Here is a 24407-nt window from a genome sequence, read left to right on the forward strand (position 1 = left end):
GGATTTATTTGCTAATATTCTGTTGGGAGTTTTTACATCCATATTCATAAAGCATATTGGTCTGTAATCTTCTTTCCTTTTGTTGTCTTTATTGGGCTTTATATCAGTGTAAAGCTAACTCATAGGATGAGTTAGGAAGTATTCCCTCCTCTTCAGTTTTTTAGAAGAGTCTGAGAAGTATTAATGTTAATCCTTCCTTAAGTGCGTGGTAAAGCTCCCCACTGACACCACCTGGTTATGGGCTTTTCACTGAGAGGATTCTGATTACTGATTCAGTCTCCTTACTGGTTTATATATAGAGGTCTGTTCGGATATTCCTTCTTCCCTGTCAGTTCTATTATAGATTGTACATTTCTAGAAATTTGTCTATTTATCTAGATTACCCAATTTGTTTGATGTATAATTGTTCATAGTATTCTGATCATCAGTAAAATCTGTAGTAATGTCCCCACTTTCATTTCTTTTTTAATCTCTTTTTTCCATTTTATTTTATTTTTATCATGATAAGTGTACACTCTAGTCCTTATCCCCTATTCGCCTCCCCCCCCCCACCACCTTCCTCTTCTCTGGGAACCATCAGTTTGTTCTCTGTAGTTAAGAGTTTGCTTCTTCTTCTTTTTTTAAAATATTTATTTATTTTCGAGAAAGACACAGAGCGTGAGCAGGGGAGGAGTAAAGAGAGGGAGACGGAGGATCCAAAGCAGCTCCATGTGAGTCCAATGTGGGGCTTGAATTCACGAACCATGAGCTCACCACCTGAGTCAAAGTTGGATGTTCAACTGACTGAGCCACCCAAGTGCCCCAAGAGTTTATTTCTTGGTTTGCCCTTCTCTCTCTTTTCCCCCCTTTGTTTGTTTTGCTTCTTAAATTCCACATATGAGTGGAATCATATGGTGTTTTTCTTTCTCTGACTTATTTTGCTTAGAATTATACTCTCTAGCTCCATCATGTTGTTGCAAATGGCAAGATTTCATTCTTTTTTTATGCCTGGATAATATTTCATTGTAGATACATACTGCTTCTTCTTTTTTTAAAAACTTTTTTTTAAAAATGTTTATTCATTTTTGAGAGACAGAGAGAGACACAGAGTGAGCAGGGGAGGGGCAGAGAGAAAAGGAGACACAATCTGAAGCAGGCTCCAGGCTCTGAGCTGTCAGCCCACATTCCCGACGTGACTGGAACCCATGAACTATGAGATCGTGACCCAAGCCAAAGTCGGTCACCTAACTGACTGAGCCACCCAAGCGCCCCTATACCACCTCTTCTTGATCCATTCATCAGTCGATGGACATTTTGGCTGTTTCTGTAGTTTGGCTATTATAATAATGCTCCAATAAACTTGGGGTGCATGCTATTGGGGGGAATGCAAACTGGTGCAGCCACTCTGCAGAACAGTGTGGAGTTTCCTCAAAAAAATAAAAATAGAACTACCTTATGACCCAGCAATTGCATTACTAAGATATTTATCCAAAGAACACAAAAATGCTGATTCGAAGGGGCGCGTGCACCCTGATGTGTATAGCAGTGTTATCAACAGTAGCCAAATTACAGAAAGAGCCCAAAGGTCCGTCAGCCGATGAATGGATAAAGACGATGTGGTTTATATATACAATGAATACTAGTCAGTGATGAAAAAGAATGAAATGTTGCCATTTGCAACAACATGGATAGAAGTAGGAGGTGTTATGCTAAGTGAAGTAAGTCAGTCAAAGAAAGACAGATATCATATGATTTCACTCTTATGTGAAATATGAGAAAGTCAGATGATATAGGGGAAGGGAAGGAAAAATAAGATAAAAACAGAGAGGGAGGCAAACCATAAAGGACTCTTAAACACAGAGAACAAACTGAGGGCTGCTGGAGGGGAGGTGGGTGGGGGTTGGGTTAAGGAGTGACGGGCATTAAGAAGGGCACTGGTTGGGATGAGCACTGGTGTCATATGTAGGAGATGAATCACTAGGTTCTACTCCTGAAGCCAAGACTACACATAGGCAAACCAACTTGAATTTAAATTAAAAAAAAAAAAACCCAAGGGCACGTGTATCTCTTAGAATTCGTATTTTGTATTTTAGCATTTTATATTCTTTTGGCAAATACCCAGCAGTGTGATTCCTGGACTGCAAGGTAGCTCTATTTTTAATTTTTTGAGGAACCTCCCTACTGCTTTCCACCCTGGCTGCACCAAATACATTCCCGCCAACAGCGCCAAGGGTTCCTTTTCCTCCACATCCTCACCAACATTTCTCGTTCCTTGTGTTGTTGATTTTAGTCATTCTGACAGGTGCGAGGTAATATCTCACCGTGGTTTTGATTTGCATTTCCCTGATGATGAGTGATGCTGAGCATCATTTCATGTCCCACTTTCATTTCTGACTTTAGTCATTTGAATCTCTTCTGTTTTTCTTAGTCAGTCTAGCTAAAGGTTTGTCAATTTTGTTAATCTATTCCAAGAACCAACTTTTGGTTTTGTTGATTTTCTCTAGGACAGTTTCTCTAGTCTCTATTTTATTTATCTCCATTCTAATCTTTATTATTTCTTTCCCTCTGCCATCTTTGGGTTTAATTCACTCTTCTTTTTCTAGTTCCTCATGGTGTACAGTTAGGTTATGGTCTGAGAACCTCTTCTTTTTAGTGCATACAGACAGTTATAAGTTTCCCTCTTAGCATTACTTTTTAGGTATCCCATAACTTTTGGTAACTTGTGTTTTAATTTTCACTTATCTCAAGGTACTTTCTAATTTTCCTTGTGATTTCCACGTTGCAACAGCAGTTGTTTAAGAGTATGTTGTTGAATTTCCACATGTCTGTGAATTTTCCAGTTTTTTTTCTGTCATTGATTCTTAGTTTCATTCTATTTTGATCAGAAAAGATACGTTGAATGATTTCAATTTTTTAAAACCTATTAATATAACATTTTGACTCACTTTTTCTTTCCTTTTTTAAATGTTTATTTATTTATTTGTTCAGGGATAGTGGGGTGGTGGTTGGGGAGCGAATCCCAAGCAGGCTCCATGCTGTCAGTGAAGAGCCCGACGCAGGGCTCCATCTCACAAACAGTGAAATCAAGAGTTAGACGCTTCACCCACTGAGCCACCCAGACTCCCCTCCTTTTTTGTACTTTGAAAAGTTACTTCCTTAGTGGTTACCTTGGGGATTATAATTAACATCTTAAACTGATAACAACTTAATTTGAATACTAGCTTAGTTTTGATAATATGCAAACATTCTCTTGCTGTATCTCTATCCCTTCCCATTTATATTGTGATTGTCACAGATTACCTCTTTATAAATTTCATGCCCATTAACCTAGGTTTATAATCATTGTTTTCTGCATTGGTCCACTAAATCATATAGGAAAAAAAGAGGAGTTACAAACCACACAAGAAGTATAATAATACTCACTTTTATATTTACCTATGTAGTTACCTTTACCAGTGTCCCGTATGTGTTCTCATGGCTGTGTCGATGTCTAGAGTACTTTCATTTTGTCACAAAGGACTCCCTTTAGCATTCCTTGGAGGGCAGGCCTAATGAACTGGGAATGACTTCCCTCAGCTTTTGTTTATCTGGAAATGTCTTAATTTCTCTTTCATTCTTGAAGGATAGTATTGCTGGATATGTATTTCTTGATTGGCAAATTTCTGTCAAATGCTTTTTTCTGTGAATGGGCTGTATCTTCTCATTTCTCTGTATGTTTCATACGTTTTCTGAGAACTGGATATTTTGAGTATTATGTTGTAGCAATTCTAATTCTCCCAATACTCAGGGATTGCTGTATCTTGTTTGTTAATGGCCGGAGTCCCTTCGTGGGTTTTCCAAACTATTTTTGCACAGTATGTATTTACTGTGTGTGGGCACTGAAGTTCCTGTTCCTTTATCTCTGCAGTCAGCCAGTGACCTGACAAAGATTTCCTTAAATGTCTGGCTTCCAAGAGTGGGAAGAGGGAAGCACTGTCTCCTTAAATCCCCTGGAAGCTACTTCAGCTCTTGGGGGTTGAAACAATGGTCACCAACCTCTGTGCTAGCCCCTCATAGATCAACAGCAGCAAACAGCAATCAGAGGCTACCACCCCAGTATTTGGAGCACGAGGTCTTTCTTGCCCACCCAGGTTCCAGCCAGTTGCACCAGCATTATGGACAGCTGCCCACACTGCTGCCTACATGGGGTTGGAGACCGAGGAATGGCGGCCACCACCATGGAATACGTTGAAATACACCAGAGTTCCAAAAATTTACCAGTGTCTTCATCCAGTTCTTCCCTGGATAAGTTCCAAAGCAATTACTTCAGATGGTTGCTGCCAGCTCAACATCTCTTAGGAGGGAGAGCAGATTCCTGGGGCTTCCACTCCACCGGACGCTGTTCTCACAGCCCGGTTTTGATTCAAGATGCCCACTGACCCTAACAGAACGCTCAGGGTAACCTGCTTGTTCTCAAGGAGGCTTTAGAACCTGCTCTTAATCTCTGGTCCTCCGACATTTTATGATGATGGGTCATGGCTTGTGAGAATTTATTGTGCCAGATACCTGACTGGTTCTTTGAATTCAGAAGCTAAGTCCTTGAAATATGTTTTTTCTGGAACTCTCATTAGTCAACCTCAGGACTTCTTGAAATAGTTCTATAATTTTCATATCTTTTCTCTCCCTATTTTCTAGGAAATGTCTTCAATTACATCTTGCAACCCCTTCTACTGATGTTTATATTCTGGCTATTATATTTTTAATTTCTAATAATTCTCATTTGTTCTATGCATTTTTTAAAGACAACACTCCATTCTTTTTCACGAATGTAAAAATCCGTCTATCTTCCTATCAATATCAGTATCAATGGTTGCAATTGTCGCCTTTTAATTTTCTTCTGTTCCTTGCCTTGTCTCTCTTGGCTCCGCGCATGTCCCTTCTGCTTGCTCCGTCTGAGTTCTCTTTCATGGAGACGTGGTGCTCCAATATCAGGTGACCTGTAGCTTTTGGTTCACAACTGAGATTGAGGCAGAAACAGCTGTTGGAAGTTCTGGGTAAACGGATGGGGTTGTGAGTGTAGCAGCTTTGCTCCGAGGCTCAGGGGCAAACCTGGGCATTTTCTTGAGAGAGTCTCCCAGTTGGTGCTTCTAGGTCTTTTCCTGTGGGTCAGTTTTCCCAGAGCAGAGTCTGCTGATTTCCTGCCAGCTGCTGATAGGGAAGGAGACAGTTTTTAAAACCCTGGCCACACTACTCCTTAAGTAGTGTTTTGGGGAGAGTGGACCCGATGGCCACCCTCAGCTGTGGCTGAGAAGACACCGAGTCTCCTCAGGTTGGTGAGAGGCTGTTACCTGCCTGGAGGTGGAATCCGGCGGGGTCAGGCTCTCTTTCTATAAATTTCCAACCAGTCTTTTCTTTCATTGATTTGCCTTCCCATCTCCCATTGTCAAAGATACTTGGTACCTCCAATTGCAGAGACTTTCTGGGGTTTTGTGGTTCAAGACAGCTTCCTTCTCCCTGTGGGCATGAAAGAAAAGAGATCTTTACCTGAAGTCCGTCACCCCAGTCCACGTGCCTTCCATATTCCAAAATGTCGCCCACATGGGTCCCCGCCTGCAGTCTTCCACTCTCTCTTTGAGGGTAAACATCATTTTCTGTCCTTATAGTAGGGGGTCAAGAGGGAAAGAACTAAGCCCGCGTGTTTACGGTACCGTGTTAAACCGGGAGCCACAGCTGTATCCTCAGCTTACTTTCATTAAAGGGTAAACAAACGCCTTGCAAAATGTTTAAAAGGAGAAGTTTTGGAGAAGCCAGGAAATCAGGCAGAAAATGACAGGAAAGGAGATGCACTCATACCATAGAAGACTGAGCAATAGAAAGCAAGCGACTGATAGAACCTCAACAGAGAGGCGCCTCAGATATGTTGGGAGGCCAAGCACCAGACACAGAAGTTCAGGAGCGGACACTACTAACGACCCACAGGGATAACAGTCAGAGTAGAGTCACCTCTGGAAGTGAAGCACTGGGCGGGAGGGGACCCAAGACAATCCTCCGAGTGCAAGCAATGTCTACACTTTGCAGTGACGCCAGTGTATACATATGAGAAAGGCATCAAGCTGGGTACCTAAGATCTGTGCACTTCACACACATCACGTCGTGTGTCTTGTACCTCAGTAAAAAAGAAAAGGGGAAGGAAATTGGCATTTATTGAATGCTTGCTGTAGGCAAGCTAGATGTGTTTTTCATTTTAGTCACTTAATGAGCACCCAATATGTCCCAGGCACTACTGAGGTTCTGAGCCCCAGCAGTGAACAAAAAAATTAGAGTCCTTGCCTGCATGATGCTCCCAGCTCCTGGGGGAGACAGGATCAAATAGTCACACTTATAAAGGTGAAGTGAAAACAGTGACAAGTAACAGTGTGCAGAAGAGGTGAGTCTTAATCTGGGAAGAGAAAGAATTGGGCTTTTCTGAGGAAATGAAATTGAAACAGTGACCTAAAGGATCAGGAAAAAATAACCAGCAGAGAAGGAAGAAGGCATTTTATGCAAAGGGACAAGCAGGTGAAAAGGCACTGTGGTAGGAAGGGCATGTTAAAGAGGGCAAAGAACAGGGATGAGGAGGGCACAGTTGATGCAAGAGACGGGGCCCCAGAACTGCCATTTCACAAATGGGGAAACGGAGGCTTGGGGACACGAGATGGCCCGCCCCCGGGCCCCCAGTGAGCACAGCTGGGGTTGGAAGTTGCTTTGGCTCCCCCTGCGCTTGCTGGGACAGAGCAGGAAAGTGAGTGGGAGAGGCTGTCTGCGTTCTGACCTCCAGCAGGGTGCCAGCCGCCTTCATGCTCCCTGCCTCTCAGCTCCACAGGGCCTGCGGACGGGGGTGGCCATGGGTCAGTGCCCCGAAGAGCAGTACTGGGATCCCCTACTGAACATCTGCCTCTCCTGCAAACTCATCTGCAGCCATCAGATTCCACGTACCTGTGCAGCATTCTGCAGTGAGTTCTGGGCCTGAGCCCCACGGGGTGGATCACCCCTTCTTTCCCCGCCCCCTAGACATCCCTCTGGCCCGTTTCACGTGGGTGCCTGAAGAGGAGGTGCTGGAAGGAGATGTACATTGTGGTACCCCTCACCCCCTTGATCTTTCTGCTCTAGCCACACTGGTCTCCTTGCACCTTCTTGAACATGCTGTTTCTTCCTGCCTCAGGGCCTTTGCACATGTTGTATCCACTGCTTGGAATGCCTTTCCCTGTCACTCTTCACTCGTCTCCCTCCTACTCAACCTTCAGGTCTCGGGCCAAATGTCAGAGGTCTTATCTGATTGCCCAAGAGAAATTAAATCCTCCTCTGTCATTTTCTGTTCTGACTTGCTTTTGAAACTTTTTATTATAGGAATTATCACACAGGATAGCATAATAAATCCTTACCTACCCATCATGCGCTTTATAGTTCTGCCTTTTTATTCCCCCACCATCTTTTTTGTCTGTGTATTTAAAAAAATTTTTAACTTTTATTTATTTTTGAGAGAGACACACACGAAGCGTGAGACGGTCAGAGAGAGAGGGAGACACAGAATCTGAAGCAGGCTCCAGGCTCCGAGCAAATGATCAGCACAGAGCCTGACGCGGGGCTCGAACCCATGAACTGTGAGATCATGACCTGAGCTGAAATTGGCTGCTTAACCGTCTGAGCCACCCAGGTGCCCCTTTGCTTGTGTATTTTAAAGCAAATCCAAGAACTCCTATAACTTTACCTGTAAATACTAGATCATGAATCCCCAACACATAAGGGCCTTCAAAATATCACCTCAATATCTTGTCACTCCCACCAATAATTCCCTAGCATCATCTGCACTCAGACTATATCCAATTTTCTCTGGTTGTCTTGAAAAAGAAATTCTGCTTGCTATTCTTTTTTTTTTTTTTATGTTTATTTATTTTTGAAAGAGAGAGACACAGAGTGCGAGCCAGGGAGGGGCAGAGAGAAAGAGGGAGACACAGAATCCGAATCAGGCTCCAGGCTCTGAGCTGTCAGCACAGAGCCCGACATGCTGACATGGGTTCAAGCCCAAGAGCCATGAAATCATGACCTGAGTGGAAGCAGGACGCTTAATCCATGAGCCACCCAGGCGCCCCTGCTTGCTATGCTTTTTCATAACTTGTTCTTTTCCTTGATGGAACCTATCATGATTTGCGTTACGTTCTTTTGTGCATATTTGTTTTATGTCTGCCTCAACCATTAGTCTGTGAGGGGCTCCTGGGTGGCTCAGGCTGACTTCGGCTCAGGTCATGATCTCGCAGTTTGTGGGTTTGAGCCCCACATCAGGCTCTGTGCTGACAGCTCAGAGCCTGAAGCTCACTTCAGATTCTGTCTTCCTCTCTCTCTCTGCCCCTCCCCTGCTCACATTCTGTCTCTCTCAAAAAGAAATAAACATTAAAAAAAATAAATCAGTCTGTGAACTCCTTTTAAGCTTGGCACCATGACTGAAAATAGTAAGTGATTCATAAATACTGATTGAGTGGAGCTCAGAGAGGCTGAGTGACTTGCCCAAGGTCACACAGTAACAGTGGGAAATTAGGATTTGAACGTGACTCCAAAGTGATAAGCGTGAACCTCTAATGGTTGACCCTTCGACCATTATGAGGGAGAATATTCACTGTGTCATTCCACAAATATTCATGGAACTCTCTAGCCCTTTGAAAACAGATGATCCTTCAGGGGCTATCATTTGATGGGAGAAATAACTGCAGTTCAGGGGAGAAGAGTAAGGTACCATAAAACACTACAGTTGGGCAGGATTCTTGGAACAAGTGTCGCCTGAGCTAGGTTGTTGGGTCTGTAGGCGCCACAGTCAGATGGGGGGGGAGGGGCGCGGGGCACCCCGGGAGGAAGGACCAGTGTGCGCAAAGGCACGGAGGTAGAAAAGCACAATAGGAAATATCAAGGCCCACAGGGGAAGTGTATGAGGTCGGGCAGTGGGGGTTGGTGGGAGCCCAGACGCCACCTGCAGCAGCCACATGGGGCCCCTGAGGAGGGGAGGGGGTCACACCTAAGCCTCTGGGAATACCACGGCCCTCCTGTCAACTCTGTCTCCTGAGTGGCGGTGCCAGTGGTCCTATGCGGCCCAGTGGGACCCCGGGGCAGAGCCAGGGCAGCGGGAGGTCACCGGTCCCATCCGAGTCTTCCTGAGATCCCAGATCCACCATCTTCCTGGTCCTGTCCTTTCCTTAGTCAAGGACGTAAGATCCGGTGTGTTTGGGCTGCGAAGAGGCACGAGCGAATGTCCTGTTTGAACCTTCCACTCAGCCAGCATTTGTTATGTGTCAGACACCACGCTGGCGACTTCAATCCCTCACAGCAACTTCAAGAAGTGAATCTTATTATTACCTCTGGGTTGGAAATGAGGAGACTCGAGGCATGGAGAGGCTAAGACCCTACAACCTTCAACGGTAGAGCCATGGATGCTCTCAAATCTGTTTGACCTTGAAGTCTGTGTCCCTACCCTCTATCCAGCACTGCCTCTGGAATGTGCTCTAAAACCTCCTGTGAGTCCCATTTTCACATAAGTAGAATTTTATTTTAAAGACAAGAAAAACTTGCCCTGAAAAAGTGTAGATTTGTGTTACACACTCAAAGTTACTCTCTTAGGGGCGCCTGGGGGCTCAGTTGGTTAAGCATCTGACTTCAGCTCAGGTCATGATCTCATGTTTCGTGACTTTGAGCCCCACATCAGGCTTCCTGCTGTTGGCCTGGACCCTGCTTCAGATCTTCTGTCCCCTAGCCCGTCTCTTCCCCGCCTCCATTTTCTCTCCCTGTCTCCCACCCCCCTCAAAATAAATAAGCATTTTAAAAAAAATTGCTCTCTTACAGCAAGCGTGATTGGGCTTTAGTTTGCGTGGCCTCTGCACTGATGGCTGTTGAAGCTCTTACAATTTTCATTCATTAAGACAGAAGAAACACTACTAGTTTGAGCTTTTCCGTCTTCCTTCCAGCCCCTCCCTCAACTTGCCAGGGTAGTTTCTGGCCTCCTCTTCAATCCTCATGTTAATATGAAATGTTTCTCCTTTACAAAGTTGGGAAAATGCAAGTTCACAACGTATGTGATGATGTAATAACCCAGATTTCAATTATAAAAGATAACTAGAAAATTCTTGTATGTTTAGAAACTAAGAAATGCACTTTTTAAGTTGTGTTTTTTTTAGTTTTATTTATTTACTTCGAGAAAGAGAAAGAGCAGGTGCATCTGTGTGGGAGCGGGGGAGGGGCAGAGAGCGAGAGCAAGAGTGAGCGAGAGAGAGAGAGAAAGAGACAAAGAAAGAATCCCAAGCAGGCTCCTCAGTGTCACTGCAGAGCCCGACATGGGGCTGGACCTCATGAACCATGACCAGAGCTGAAATCAAAAGTCGGATGCTTAACCGACTGAGCCACCCAGGTGCCCCAAGAAATGCACTTTTAAATAATCTATAAGCCAAAGAAGATGAAATAATGAAAAGTAAGAACAATGTAAAGTAGATACTGGAAAATACTACATATCAAAAGTATATATTGCAGCTAAAACAGTACTTAATGGACAATGTGTAGCTTTCTGCTTACATACTTGGAAAGGACTTGCATTACTCTGGAATTGATTTTGGGGAATTGAATTATGATTTTGTAAAATTTTTGTATTATAATTTCTTAATGTTTATAATTAAATTTTTTAATGTTTATTTTTTTAAAGCAATGATTTTTTTTAATGTCTTATTTATTTTTGAGAGAGAGAGAGAGAGACAGCATGAGCAGGGGTGGGGCAGAGAGAGAAGGAGACACAGAATCCGAAGCAGGCTCCAGGCTCTGAGCTAGCACAGAGCCCTGCACGTGGCTTGAACCCACGAACCGAGAGATCATGACCTGAGCCAAAGCCAGACACTCAACTGAGTGAGGCACCCAGGTGCTCCAATGTTTATTTTTGAGAGAGAGAGAGAGAGAGAGAGAGAGAGAGAGAGAGAGAGAGAGACAAGGTGTGAGTGGGGGAGGGGCAGAGAGAGAGTGGGACACAGAATGCAAAGCAGGCCCCAGGCTCTGAGCGGTCAGCACAGAGCCGGACACGGGGCTCGAACCCACGGACCCTGAGATCGGGGCCTGAGCCGGGATCTGACACAGCTGACTGAGCCACCCAGGTGCCCGTGGTTTTTTTAAACCATCATGCCCCCGGAGGCCAGATTCACAGGTCCCGCAGGCGTCTGTCACCCAGGAGCATCGCCCCTCTGTGTCCCCAGAGTCCCTCAGCTGCCACAAGGAGCAAGGCAGGTACTACGACCGGCTGCTGCGGGACTGCATCAGCTGCGCCTCCATCTGCGGCCGGCACCCCAAGCAGTGCACGTACTTCTGTGAGAACAAGTCGCGGACCCACTCGAACCTTCCGCTGGAGCTCGGGACCCCGGGGGCCGGGGAAGCCGAAGTCAGGCCAGACGACCTGGGAAGGTACCAGGGAACAGAGCACAGGGGCTCGGAGGCCGTTCCAGGTAAGCCCCCCGGGGTCGGCCTGCGAGGAGCCTGAGGGGCAGAGTGGGCAGAAGGGCGGGCGCCAAGCCTAAATAGGGCAGGGCTGCAAAGCAGGAAGCACAGATCCAGGCAAATGGCCAGAAGTGTGGGGCGGGGGTGGGCCATCACAGGATAGAAAAAAAAAATTAGGCAAAATCTCTAGAAGTCTGTGGGCCAGGAGGAGGCAGGAGGGGGAAAGAAAAAGACCTGAGCATTGGAGAGCCTTATAGTTGAGGCTAAATGAGTCCTTAAAACACCGGCAGCAGGTAACCGGCAGAGCCAACCCTGTGAGCAAGGTCCGATGCCGGTGGACACAATGGGGACGTCCTAAGAACGAGAGGGACAGAAATGTCACAACACAGCTAAGGGTGGGGGCTGGCCACCTGGATTTGGTCAGAGGGGTCCCTTGAAAGGGGCATCTACTCTGTGCCAAGCACTGAAAGTGTCTAATTATCCTCCCAGAAAATACCTCTTGGTTTACCCTTCCCCCGCCCCCCCCCCACCTCGCTCGTGATGTCAGAAAGGACGGGAGGGGATGCCATGTGGATCCATAAATACTTGACATAGTTACACTGCTGGTCTGTGAGGGGAGAACAACAGGCCTGAAGCCCCTGGGGCCCTGATTGGTTTCTTTCCTGTGCTGTGACTTTCCTCACAATGATACCATTTCTGTGACGCCAGAGCCTGGTGCCAAGGCTAGGTGATGTGTGTCTTGATAATGGAGGTTGCCCAACACCATGTTCTACTTGGTTAGACTGTTGTCTTTTATTCCTTTCTGTTCTCATGTCAGTGAGCTGTTGCTGTGTAACAAACAGTCCCAAAACTCAGTGCTTTATTATTCTTCTGTATCTGGATTTTGGCTGGGGTCAGCTGTGTCCGGCTGGCTTGGATAGTCGTGGGTCTGCTCCACGGGTCTCTCTTCCTGTTCCTGGGGACAGCAGGCTGGCAAGGCGGGTCCTTCTCATGATGACGGCAGGGGTGTAAGAGGTAGAAATACACCAGGCCTCTGGTTGCCCAGGCTGGGGACTCACATTGTACCATCGCTGACTGCTGCCTTCCTGTTACTCAAGTTGCAAAGCCAGTCCAATTCACGGATGGGAACAGATGCCACTTTTTGGTGGAGGAGAGACAAAGTCTGTGACCATGCTGAGTTTACGGCTGGTTTTAGTCTAGCATGGCCTCTCTTGAGAACTGTGGATTCACGTGCAGAGGACATGGATACAGAGGGAGTGATGTACGGAACCATGAAGTGGGGCTGGGGGGCACCCCTTTCCTCCAGTGTCTGGTGACCTGTGTGTCTAGCCTGCAGTTGGTGATGTACTTGGATTCTTCCAGCCAGACCCAGAACTTTCCCACTTCTGATGCAGTAGAGTCCCCTTCAGACCAATCCCACCCATTTTGCAGATGGAAAAAGAAAGTCTCAGAATTTAGGGTGACTTGCTGAGAATTGAGTGATGAATGCATGAGCAATGCTGAGCTGGGATTCAGGTTCCAAAGTTTATCCACTCTGCTAGAGCAAAAGTCCCAGAGAGGAATTCATGGGATGATCACTTCCTGAGGGTAACCTGTTGCCTAGGGAACATGATTAGCTATTCCTGTCTGTGATGACCCGTCAGGAGCTCCATCCCTACAGGGCACTGGGTAGAATCTGGGCACCTCATTTCGGCTCCAGGGACAGACCCCCCCAGGATGTGTGGATGTGGGTATGTGAGGTCCTGAGGGGGGCTAGTGGGGCCAGCATGATGGGTCATACCTGAGGCGGCAGCATTAGCGGCCCCACGCATACCGCAGCCAGGGAGCACCACGAGCTGGCCCTGGGACTCAGTGAGTTAATGACTGTCTTGTGCCCTGCCCCAGGCCTGAGTCTCTCCAGAGGCCTGGGGGTCCGGTCCGTTCTGCGCTGTCCTGACACCTGGGTGCGCTGGGGGGCAGGAACTGGGCGTGGCTCGGGTTGTAAATCGGGAGGACCAGCTGTGGAACCTGTTTGAGGGCGTGACTACAGGATGCCACGTGACCGGGCTGCCTCCGGCTGCAGCCAGTGCTGGAGCCATGTGATCCCGTCCCACTGTGGGCTCCACCCACCCCACTGCCACCCCTGCCAGGCCCCACCTCAGCCCTACTCGAGGTCTCTCATGCATCGCTCCCAGATTGTCTTTCCTTCATGTGACACAATACTGTGCACGAGGTGTCAAGGGCAGGACAAATCCTGTCTCTGACCCCACAGAAGTCATAGTCTAATGGGAGAGTTGGACAATGAACAAGACTTATGCAAATGGTAAATTAATCCCATGGTGGCAACATAACTCAGCCAGGGGTGCAACGGGGGGCAAGGCAGTCTCCTCTTCCGGGGGGATGCTTGGAGGCAGACCCTGGTTCCATCCTTCACTGTGCGACCTTGAGCAAGTTACTTCCCCTCTCTGAGCCCTGGTTCTGTGGGAATGGGATCATACATCTTCGTGGGGCTGCTGTGAAGAGTACAGGAGAATGCTCATTAGGGCCAGTGAGTTCCCGCAACGCCTGCAGTAGCTGCTCATTTAAAAAGAAACCATGGGCCTAAGAGACAGGGAGAGGGAGGGGGTTCCAGGCAGGGGAACAGCATGTGCAAGTGTGAGGAGTCAAGTGGCGTGAGGGGCTGAGAGGAGCTTTGGGCCAGAGGAGGGGCAGAGGAGGGGTGGAGAGCTGAAGCCGGGACAGTGGGGCCTGCTAGCGGGCGGACAGCGCCCTGAGAGGGATCAGGTGCCAGATGACAGAGGCCCCATCTGCCAGGCTCGGGAGACTGACTTGCTCCGGGGGGCAGGGAAGTCGTGGGAGAGGCGGGGGCTGGGCGGCAGGGAGTCCTGAGGGGTGGACACAGGCAAAGGCAGCAGGGGCCATGAGAGCCCGTTTCTAGCAACAACGGAGGTTGCAGACGACAAGGACCTGAATGGTCCTTGAGGGGCGGTGTCTTGGCAAGGGATCGGCTGGGCAGCCATGGAGGCCTGGAGCCCAGCAGGCCGCTCAGCCTCTGGGATGACCGGGCACCAGGGGAGCCCTTCTGGGACTAATTTTAAAGTGCATCAAACAGGGGCTCCTGGGTGGCTCAGTCGGTTAAGCGTCCACTCTTGATTTCGGCTCAGGTCACAATCTCCCAGTTTGTGAGACTGGGCCCCGCATCAGACTCTGCACTGACAGCACGGAGCCTGCTTGGGATTCTCTCTCTGCCCCTTCCCCCACTTGCGTGGGCTTTCTCTCTCTCAAAATAAAAAAAATAAACATTAAAAAAAAGTGCAGGGGCGCCTGGGGGGCTCAATCATTTAGGCCTCTGAATTCAGCTTAGGTCATGATCTCATGGTTCTATGGGTTTGAGCCCCGTGTCGGGCTCCATGCTGACAGCTCAGAGCCCGGAGCCTGCTTCTGATTCTGTCTCCCTCTCTCTGCCTCACCTCTGCTTGCTCGCTCTTTCTCTCAAAAATAAAAATTTTTAAAAAGTACATTAAACAAAGCACATAGGGTTACAAAGAAACCAATGACATTTAGATACTATCAATACAGTATCTCAAAGTATTAAATCAAATTAAACATTAAATCAAAATATCGCCAAAGCATTGCACAAATTGCAACCTCAGAATGAGCCTGCATGCATTGAATGGCAAGATGGGGCGGTGGGCTGGGGAGCATCTCATGGGAGAACTTGGATTGCGGGGTGGCAGTTTTGGTCCCAAGAAGGGAAAAGAGTCCCTGGGGACCCAGGATGTGTGATGAGAAAAGGACTGAGAAGGAAGCCCTCATGGGAGGGGGTTCTGCCTCTGAGGGGTCAGAGTCTCCCCCCAGACACACTGCAAAGGAGCAGTTGGGGAGGTCAGAGCAGAACCCAGAGGACTGTATGTCCACAAAAGCAAACAAGGAGGAAAGTTCCGGAAGGAGTAGGTCACACCGCAGAGATGTTTGCAAATGTCCACCAGTTCTGGCTATAGTGAGGTCAGAGGACCCTCTGAAGGGCCATTTTCAGGCGTCCCTAGGTGGAGAGGCCCTGACCTGAGGAAATGGTGGTGGGCACGGCAGGGAGCCCCTCTCTTACCGTTCATGAGGCCAAGAAGCCAGGCCTCCTCCTCTCCCTTTCCACGCTCAACCTGGTCATGTATCAGGCCTTCAATGTCCCCCCTTCAGTCCATTTCAACCTAATTCCACCAGATGGGAATGCGCAGGGGCAGAGCGGGGGACACAGGGGTACAGACTGCCCTCCAGGGCCCCCTCTATTCACTGAGCGGCTTCAGATGCCGGGCCTGGGGCTCAGGCCCGCCATGACCATCACAGGCGGGGGCGCTGAAGCCAGAGGAGGGGGAGGGCGTGCGGGGGCCGGGGGCCAGCAGTGTCCAGGGTGGCGGGGAGCACCCAGCTGTGGGGTGCACCCATCCTCGAGAGAAAAGGCACAAGACGGTCAGAGCTGGAGCACTGGTTTGCAAACGGGAAGCACAGGCATCTAAGGAAGAGACACAGCAACTGTAAGACTCATGCGTTTGCAGGTCAGGTGTGCAGGGTGGGGAGCAGGGTGGGGAGTTTTTTCACTGGGGGTCACAGCCATAGAGGCATTTGGGGTCAGGGAAAACACCACTTTCGGCCCAGGAATTGCTCAGGGTTTCCTTTGGTTCGGGCGGCCGGGGTATTGGTCTTATGCTTGGCTTTTTGTTTGTTCCCTCAGGGGACACAGTGCCTCCCCCACCACCTCCCCCACTGCGAGAGGCCCCTTATGCCACTCTCCCCACAGCCAAAGCTGAGGTCCTCACCAAAACCCTCTTGATAAAACACTGGGGCAGAAACCAGAGAAGAGAGCGTGGACAAGTGACCTAGACGTGAAGGCACGGAGGGGCCTCTGGGGAAAACGGGCAGTAGCGGGAGGGAGACCGGGGGGGAAGGAGGCTTGCTTCCTTCGTTGGAGCAGACTGAGCAAGGGGAGAGGTGGATGGGCCTGATCCAGGGCGGGGGAGAGGGCTGACCACGAGCAGTGGCCGCGTAGGAGCCCTTCCCCCAGCAGGATGGAGGATCACTCTCAGAAGGGGGGCCCCAGAAAGAATGGGGACTCAGGGATCCCAGGCCCTGATGGGGGGGTGTGTGGGAGACGTGGTGTTCTGGAAACAGTGCCCCCCATTCTTTCCCAAACTTGTCTCCCAAAATGTCAGCCAAGTGAGACACACACACACAGACACACAAAATAGGGGGGCCATCTGGGGGCATTTGCAGGCCCCCCATTGGCCTAATAGTGAGGCTCACATTCACTGCAGGAAATGCCTACTCAAGGCAAACTCTGGACCAAGTGTCACCAGCATGTGCAGAGGGAAGGAGGGAGAGACGGAGAGTCCGGAGTGTTGGGCCAGTCATCCCCGTGGACGCGGTGTGCACCAGAGTCTTCGGGGGGGGGGGGAGCGAAAACACCCGTGTGTCTGGTGTCATACAATTGCCACCCCAAACCCACCCACCCCCTACAGGCAAACTGCCCTGGCAGCTGAGCCTGGGTGGCATGGGGACAGCTGGTGATGCGCTGGCCGGGCCTCCCAGGCCCAGCCGCCTCGTGTGTGTTTACTTGCGTTACGTCAGGGAGGCCAAACAATGCTGATCACTATATCATTCCCCATTTTACAGAGGAGGAAACTGAGGCCTGAGGAAGCAGAGTAAAATGTCCACAGCCACATGCACCTCCAGCAGCTATGGCTGCAGGGCCCAGGCTTAAAGTCACGTCTTCCTGCCCTTGGGTACATCCAGCTGAGGCAGTGGCACCTGGGTTCTTGCCCAGCCCCCCGAGGGCCACAAAGGCCCCTTTGCTCCCTCTCTAAGTGACAAGTTATCATGTTAAGGCTCCTTAACTCTGTCCCTAAAAGACGAGTTATAATGCTGACCAGCTGGCCAGCCAGAGTCTGAGCTGGGGACGGCAGCAGTCTGGGGGAAATTCTATTTTTAGATAAGAAATGGCTTTGAAAACAGTTAAAGGAAACAAAACAAAAGCAAAAAGCAGCTTGTCCCTGGGCCAGGGCCCGCCTAGCTCCCCAGCAGCCAGAAGCTGTGAGTGGTGCCCTCTGGAGGCTGTTCTGAGAACTGCATCTCCAGGGGCTGCATTCCCAGGGCTTGATTTTCAGACAAGGACAGAGAATGGCTCCCTTTTTCTCACAAAAACTTTTGATTGTGCCCCTTTGCTCCGGGGGTCATCAGCAGACAAGGAAGCAAGGGGCAAGGCCTCTCGTCCTGCAGGGTCCTGGTCACCGAGAGCTGACAGAAGGCAACTTCTAAGGTCGTGGACCCAAATGATCTTGGTGATTAAACAAAGGAGAGCAGAGGAGTGCACACGCCCCGCGCCCGTCCCCAGGAGAGTCTGGGCGCGCAATGCTGCCGGAGCCAGTGCCAGGGCCCACTGGGGCTGTGCGGGGACGGCTTTCCTGTTAGTAGCCCCGCAGCTGCTGGCCCTGTGACTTCCCCATCCTCCCAGTCGGCCCCCTACAGGGTTCTTTGGATATGCGGACCGCCAGATCCCGTTTTCTGTTTTGAATAGTTGACACACACAAATCATTTAAGAGAAGAAGAAGGTGTGGGGAGAAGTCCCCGTCCCGCCCCCCGTCCCCCCCCCCCCACCCCGCCGCTTCCCTCCCAGAGAGGCAATGACAGCTGGCCTCCACAGGTCCTCAGTGCTTCTCAACACTGCTGCGTCCCAAGGACCCACCTCCCGATTCTCCTGCCGACATCTTGGGGTCCGTCTTAGGCCATCCCAGGCTTCTGCTGCCATGGACAAGCTCCAGTGAACACTGTGTCCGTGTAGGTGGGATGTGGCCCCAGATGGGAAGCTGGCAAATCCACAGAAATCGGGAAAGTGTGTTCTCCATGTTGGTAGAAGGTTCCAAATGGCCCTCAAGCCCCCACCAACCAGGTGCTCTTGTGAGATAGATGGGAAGGAACGCCTGTACTTTTTTTATGTTTATTCATTTTTGAGAGAGACAGAGCATGAGCAGCAGAGGGGCAGAGAGACAGGGAGACACCGACTCTGAAGTGGGCTCCAGGCTCCATGCTCTCAGCACAGCCCTGATGCAGGACTTGAACCCATGAACACGAGATTATGACCTGAGCTGAGGTCAGATGCTTAACCAACTGAGGCACTCACGCACCCCAGAGACACCTGTACTTTCAACCTGCCCTCCTCGTCCTGGTCCAGGAACCCTGTAGAGCACGTACTAGGGGCAGGCCACTGGCAGGAACTAGGCCTCCAGGAAATGGCGGATCGCTGGTCTGGGCAGGGGGGCGAAGGGCAGATGGGACCAGCCCCTCAGGAGCGCAGCCACCGTTTGGGTGTCTACTGCAGGATCCAAAATGCACTGAAAACCTAGTGGCCTCCAGATCACCGCTTGATCATCTGGTGTGGTTCCGTGGGTTAGCGGGCTCAGCTGGGCAGGTCTGGTGTCTGCTTGGGGTCTCTGTGTGTCCACAGGCAGGTGCTGGGTCCTGACGCTGGGCTGGACAGGCCTTGCTCCTCCTCACGGCCCCCTCTCCCCGTGGCCTCTCCAGCTGGCCTTCTCAAGGGGAGGGGTGGCTCAGGGCTCCCAAGAGAGCAGAAGCAGGGGCTGCGGGCCCTCGGAAGGGGCAGAGCAGGGCTGGTGCAGATGGCCTCTGCCGTCTGAGGTTTCAGTGGGGCCCAGCTCGGCCCTCATTTGAAGGGCAGGCTATGGGGGGGTGGTTCTTTGGGGCCCATCTGTGTACACTTGCTGCCAGGTCTGGTGTTAGAATTCGTGGTGGGAATATCTGAAATATGCGGATGCTTGGACTTTCTCCTTGAACCTACGCGGTGCTGCATTTGGACTTGGCAGTCTGGTAGCCGGTATCCGTCCCTGATGTGGAGGCTGCCGGCCTCCCCCCTGTTGAGCCAGCCATACGAGGGAGGTGGCCGTATTCCAGAGGCGAGCAGGAGCAGGTAGGCAGGGGGAAAGACCTGCGGGGTGGGAAGTGCAGATGTCAGCCTGCTCTGCCCTCCGCCTTGTGACCTTCCGTGGCTCCTCTTTCCTCATAGGGCCTCAGTCTCCAGATCTGCAGCACCAGCGCAGGGTGCACCGGACTGGGGGGCGTCTCTGCTTCCCCCTCCTCCGTGGCTTCTCTGAGCTCTGGGCAAGGGACAGGAAGGACAGCACCACCCACCCAGAGCTCCCATTCTCCTTCTGTAAATGTCAGGGTGGCACTTGCCAACTGCTACTGGATAAAACCGTGACTCTGAGGACCGTGTGTAAGGAAGAGGGCAGTGCCCTTCGCGCCGCCTGTGCGGCCAGCCCGGAGCGCTGGCCCGGAGCCCCTGGACCTGCTCCTAGTGGCAGCTGTGACTGGGGAGTGCGACTTTGAATCTCAGTTTTGTCACCTGCAAAGTGGGGTGTAAAACGGTGCAGTCACGGTGGAAAACATCTGGCAGTTCCTCAAAAAGTTAAACACAGAGTTATCCTCTGACCCAGAAATTCCACTCTTTGGTGTGAACCCCCAAGAAAACCAAAAACGTGCATCCACACGTGCATTTGTGCATAAATATTTGCAGCTGCATTATTCGCAACAGCGAAAGGTGGAGACAACCCACACCATCGGCAGGTGGACGGATAAACAAAATGGGGTGACTGTACGATTATCGAGCCGCCAAAGGGAGGGAAGTCCCAACACACGTGACAATGAGATCAGCCTCGAAAACATGCTCAGTGAGAGAACCAGACACAACGGGCCACACAGTGTGTGATTCCATTTGTACGAAGTGTCCAGGAGAGACACACCCAGAGTCAGAGTGTAGCTTAGTGGTGCCCAGGGCTGGGGGCTGACTGCTAGTGAGTCCGCGGTGATGGAAGTGTCTTCAGAGCACTCAGTGGTAATGGTCGCACGACTCTGTGAATATACTAAAACCCACTGAGCAGCACACTTCGTGATGGTGAATTTGACGGCTTGTGAGTTACATCTCAGTATAGAAAGGAGGGGTGATCAGTCTCCTTCGGATTACGGGAGGCGCTGCCCGAAGCGCCTGCGTATAGAAAGGGCTCACTGCGTGGCCCATGCCATGCGCACATTACACACGGGTATTAACTCTGGCTCATCCGCCCTTTTCTACCTGGGGCCTACAGAGCGCCCCAATTCCAGGAGCCAGGAAAGATTTCGAGGGGAGAGCTTTGGCTCAGGGCCGAGTCTTCCTCCGGCATCCAAATGGGAGGCTCAAGGCCCTGAGAAGAAAAGTGACCCCCCAGCTCCCCAGGACGCCCCTGGTTTGCTAGCCCAGATTCATTACAACTGCGCCCAGCTCCCTCCCAAAGTGTGCTTCCCCGGGACGGCCCGGGGCAGGACAGAGACATCTCCCGGGACTGTAGTCCGTTCATTTCTCCATCCACCACCTGTAGTGTCCCAATCTCCATCCCGTACCAAGAGCAGGCGCAAAAAGGGCCAGCTCCAGAGGCGTCCAGCTCTGAGGTCTTGGAAGAAGTTGCCAGCAGCCTGGGGTGGAGGGGGCATGATTTCTTCCAAAGTCCAGAGAAGGGTCCACAGGAGCCACGCCTCCAGGTGAGGAAAGGAACCAGCTTCTCCAGGAGCCAGACGGGTCCACGACATGCCGGGGGTTGGGGGCCGAGGGCTGGCCCTCTAAGGGGGCAGGGGGATCGTCTACTGAGGGAAAAGAAAGGCGGTGGGACAAGGGGGCCGCTAGCCTGAGGAGGGGACACGTCAGGGCACGGCCCTGGGCAGTGAAAGGCCCCTCCTCCTGATCGCAGGGCCTCACGGCTGTCTTGCAACCCCCACCCCCCAGGGCTGAAGCTGAGCGCCGACCAGCTGGCCCTGGTCTACAGCACGCTGGGGCTGTGCCTCTGCGCCATCATCTGCTGCTTCCTCCTGGCCGTCGCCTGCTTCCTGAAGAGGAGAGGGGACCAGCTCTCCTGCCAGCCCTTGCCGGCCCCTAGTCAGACCCAGGCCAAGTCCTCCAAGGGTGAGCGAGAAACAGGCCCTGGCACTCCTGCCGCATGTGGGGCCAGCTGCGGGAGGTCCCTCTGTCCTGCACTGGCCCTGCTTCCAAAAGGAGAACATCGTTTCCGACTTGGTGAAATCAGGTTCAACATCCAGATAAGAGATGGGGCACCTGAGGAAGGGCGGGGGTAGGGCGAGGGTCATCGGGTTGGCAGGGGCGCGGGGCTGACAGGGCTGAAACCCAGAGGAGGCGGTGCCCCTGTGCTCCTGCACAGACTCCCCAAGGCAGAAGGCGAGCTGGCGCTGGGGCCTGGAGAGGGGCCGCCCGTGCGGTAGCGGGCAGGGCAGTTTACCCACTGGGGAAGCGACAGCCTGGCCACGTGCCCCCTTGGTGCAGGGCAGTAGAGGAGGGGTCAGGGCCAAGGCCAACGCCATCACCCTCTCACTTTCGGACAGATCACTGGATGGAAGCTGGAAGGGCAGTGGGCGCATTGCCGGAGCCGGTGGAGACGTGCAGCTTCTGCTTCCCAGAGCGCAGGCAGCCCACCCAGGAGAGTGTGGGCGAGCCCGGGACCCCCGGGGCTGCGCGCTCTGGGAGGTGGGGGCGCCTTGGCAGGACCGCCACTGGACACCCCTGCACACGTGCCCTGGAAGGCGGCCTTGAGGTCCTGTGCGCTCCTGCCGAGGAGGGGGGCCCGGCTTCATAAAACGGGGGAAGGTGAGAAGGGGAAGAGAGATGGTGGTGGGGGGAGAGGGGCGGAGGAGGGGGGAGAGGGGCGGAGAAGTGGGGGAGAGGGGCGGAGAAGTGGGGGAGAGGGGTGGGGGCGAGAGAGGTGGTCGGAGGTGGGGGAGAGGTGGAAGCAGGGGAGAAAAGAGCCGGAGGGAGAGAGGTGGAGGCGGGGCCTCACTGACCTCGCCCGCGTCTCCACTGTAGGTCGCCATCACCTACTCACCTGCAGTGAAGTCATACACACCTGCGGACACGGCCCCCAAGAGCCGCTCTTTAGAAATAAAACCTTCCCCGGCTGCCCACTCCTCCCTGTCACTGGTTTTCGTCGTGTCCACTCTGTGATGACTCCGGACGTCCCACGCCTCCCGCTGTCCCCTGGGGCTCAAGGCTCAAGCACAGCGCCGCCGCCTGGTTTCTGAGGACCCGCAAGCTAACGGCCCCACCAGGCTCACGACCGCGCTCCTGGACCTGTGCTGGGTGGGAAGAAGGGGGTTTTTGCTGGGACTGTGTTTCGTGCTTTCATTCAAGAGGGAAAGCCAGACAGAGGGGAAAGCTGAAGAATGGCCTGAAGACCATTCTCCGCCTGAAGAGGGCCTGTCTCTGTTCTTTGCCTTCTTGGTGCTGGCCAACCTGGGGGGCGTCGGGCGCGGTCTGCTGTCCCGTCCCATCTGTCAGGCGGGCCCTGTTCCTGGGCTGGGAGAATCCCGGTGGTCCTTCCCCTGGCCCCCCGGAGTGGAACCCCTCTCGGGGACCCAGCCACAGGAGAGGGCGCGCTCCTTCCTGCCCCGCAGCGGGTTTTCACCTGGATCCCGAGTGTGCCGCTCTTTGCTCAGCTTCGGTTTGTTAGGAAGAAGAGCCTGGGCGGGGCAGCGGGCCTGCACCTCACATGCGGGGAGGGGCTCCTCTGGTCTCCTGCTCGGTGCCTGGAATGTTGGATGAGGTCCAGCGCAAGTCCGTGGACAAGATCCTGTGAGTGGGTGTCCACTCCCGTGCTGCAGTTTCCAGAAAGTCTGTACTCCCGTGCTAACCCAGACTCAGCCTTCGGCAGCTCTTTACCCCACTGCAAGGACTCGACTCTCTTGCCCATTCCCATAGTGGCTCTGCCTTCTTCCCTGTGGCGGCCTGTCACGTCCCCGCTGTCCTCAGAGGCACCAGCTTGCCTTACACCTCAGGCTACTTGGCTGCCCTGTGGCTGCAGCTCGCAGATGGGCTCAGAGAAGACATTTGGGGTGGGAGGTTATCCAGCTTGACTATCACTTAGGAAGGAGTGGTCCTCTCTCTGGCTCTCTACTTCCTAGGTGCCACCGGAAGCCAGGGCGATCTTTTAAAAATATCACTTCCCTCTTGAAAGTCTTTTCATGGCTTAAGCCCCTCCAGTGGGTTCTCAACATAGAATCAAAGCTCAGCCTCTTACAAGGGCATTCAGCGGCATGTGCTCTGGCCCCCGGGCTCCTCTCAAACCCCGCTCCCCTCACACTCATGACACCCACCAGCCTTCAGCCCCACTTGCCCTCGTCCTCAGAGAGATTTTTCCCTTTCTCAGGCCTGCCCTGAGGCCTTGGGCTTTGCCGTTCCCTCTCCCAGGAATGCCCTTCCCTGCATCTTCACTCGGGTTGGAGGGGGTGCTCTTATCGTGTAAGCCTCAGCTCAAGTGCCCTTTCCCCCCCCCAGTTTCCTTTCTCCCTGATTTCCCAAATTTCAAAAATCTCCCAGATAGGACTCGGGAACAGAGGAGACATGGGAAGGAGGGCGAGAGACCCTCTGATATTTTACTGGGGCTTCTGGGCCGGCGACTCTCAGCCTTAGCTGCACATTAGAATCCCTGGGTGGGTGTGGGGCAGGGCGGGGGGCGGGGGCAAAATCTATAAAAATCCCAATGCCTGGGCCGCACCTCAGACCAATTAAGTCAGATTATCAAGAGCTGGGAGAAGAGACGGGCATCCGGAGGCTTTGTAGGCTCCCAGGTTCCAGGTGGAGAACCAAGTGGTCTGGTCCGAAAACGGCCACATCCCCCACCGGCCTGACACGCGGTCTCTTTCCAACAGGACAAGTCCCACATCTGCCTCGCAAAATCCCTTGCTTCTCCTTCCTAATGTTTGGTGACGCGCTCTCATTTATAGATACTCAAAGGAAAAACCCAAAACATAGGGCGCATGGGCTTGTTAGGCGTCTCCCTCTGTTGTCGGAAGACACACCGTAGATCCCGAAGAGCCCCAAGCTCTGCTCTCGGGTTCGGGGCTTTAGAAAAATATTTACATAATTCTTACTACATGCCAAG

The 24407-nt window shown here is 51.8% G+C and overlaps 1 protein-coding gene across 1 annotated transcript in view; it reads left to right on the plus strand.

Moving 5' to 3' along the window:
- TNFRSF13B (TNF receptor superfamily member 13B) overlaps positions 1–23954 on the plus strand; it is a 34156-nt gene extending 10202 nt beyond the window's left edge. The window contains exons 2-6 of the mRNA XM_029927941.1: positions 6813–6950; positions 11211–11456; positions 21245–21421; positions 21856–22117; positions 22334–23954. Coding sequence (XP_029783801.1) covers positions 6813–6950; positions 11211–11456; positions 21245–21421; positions 21856–22106 — 812 coding nt within the window. The 3' untranslated portion in view covers positions 22107–22117; positions 22334–23954. The remainder of the gene's footprint in view (positions 1–6812; positions 6951–11210; positions 11457–21244; positions 21422–21855; positions 22118–22333) is intronic.
- The last annotated feature ends 453 nt before the right edge of the window (positions 23955–24407 follow it).

This window comes from Suricata suricatta, chromosome 17 (assembly GCF_006229205.1).
Source record: "Suricata suricatta isolate VVHF042 chromosome 17, meerkat_22Aug2017_6uvM2_HiC, whole genome shotgun sequence".
NCBI lineage: Eukaryota > Metazoa > Chordata > Mammalia > Carnivora > Herpestidae > Suricata > Suricata suricatta.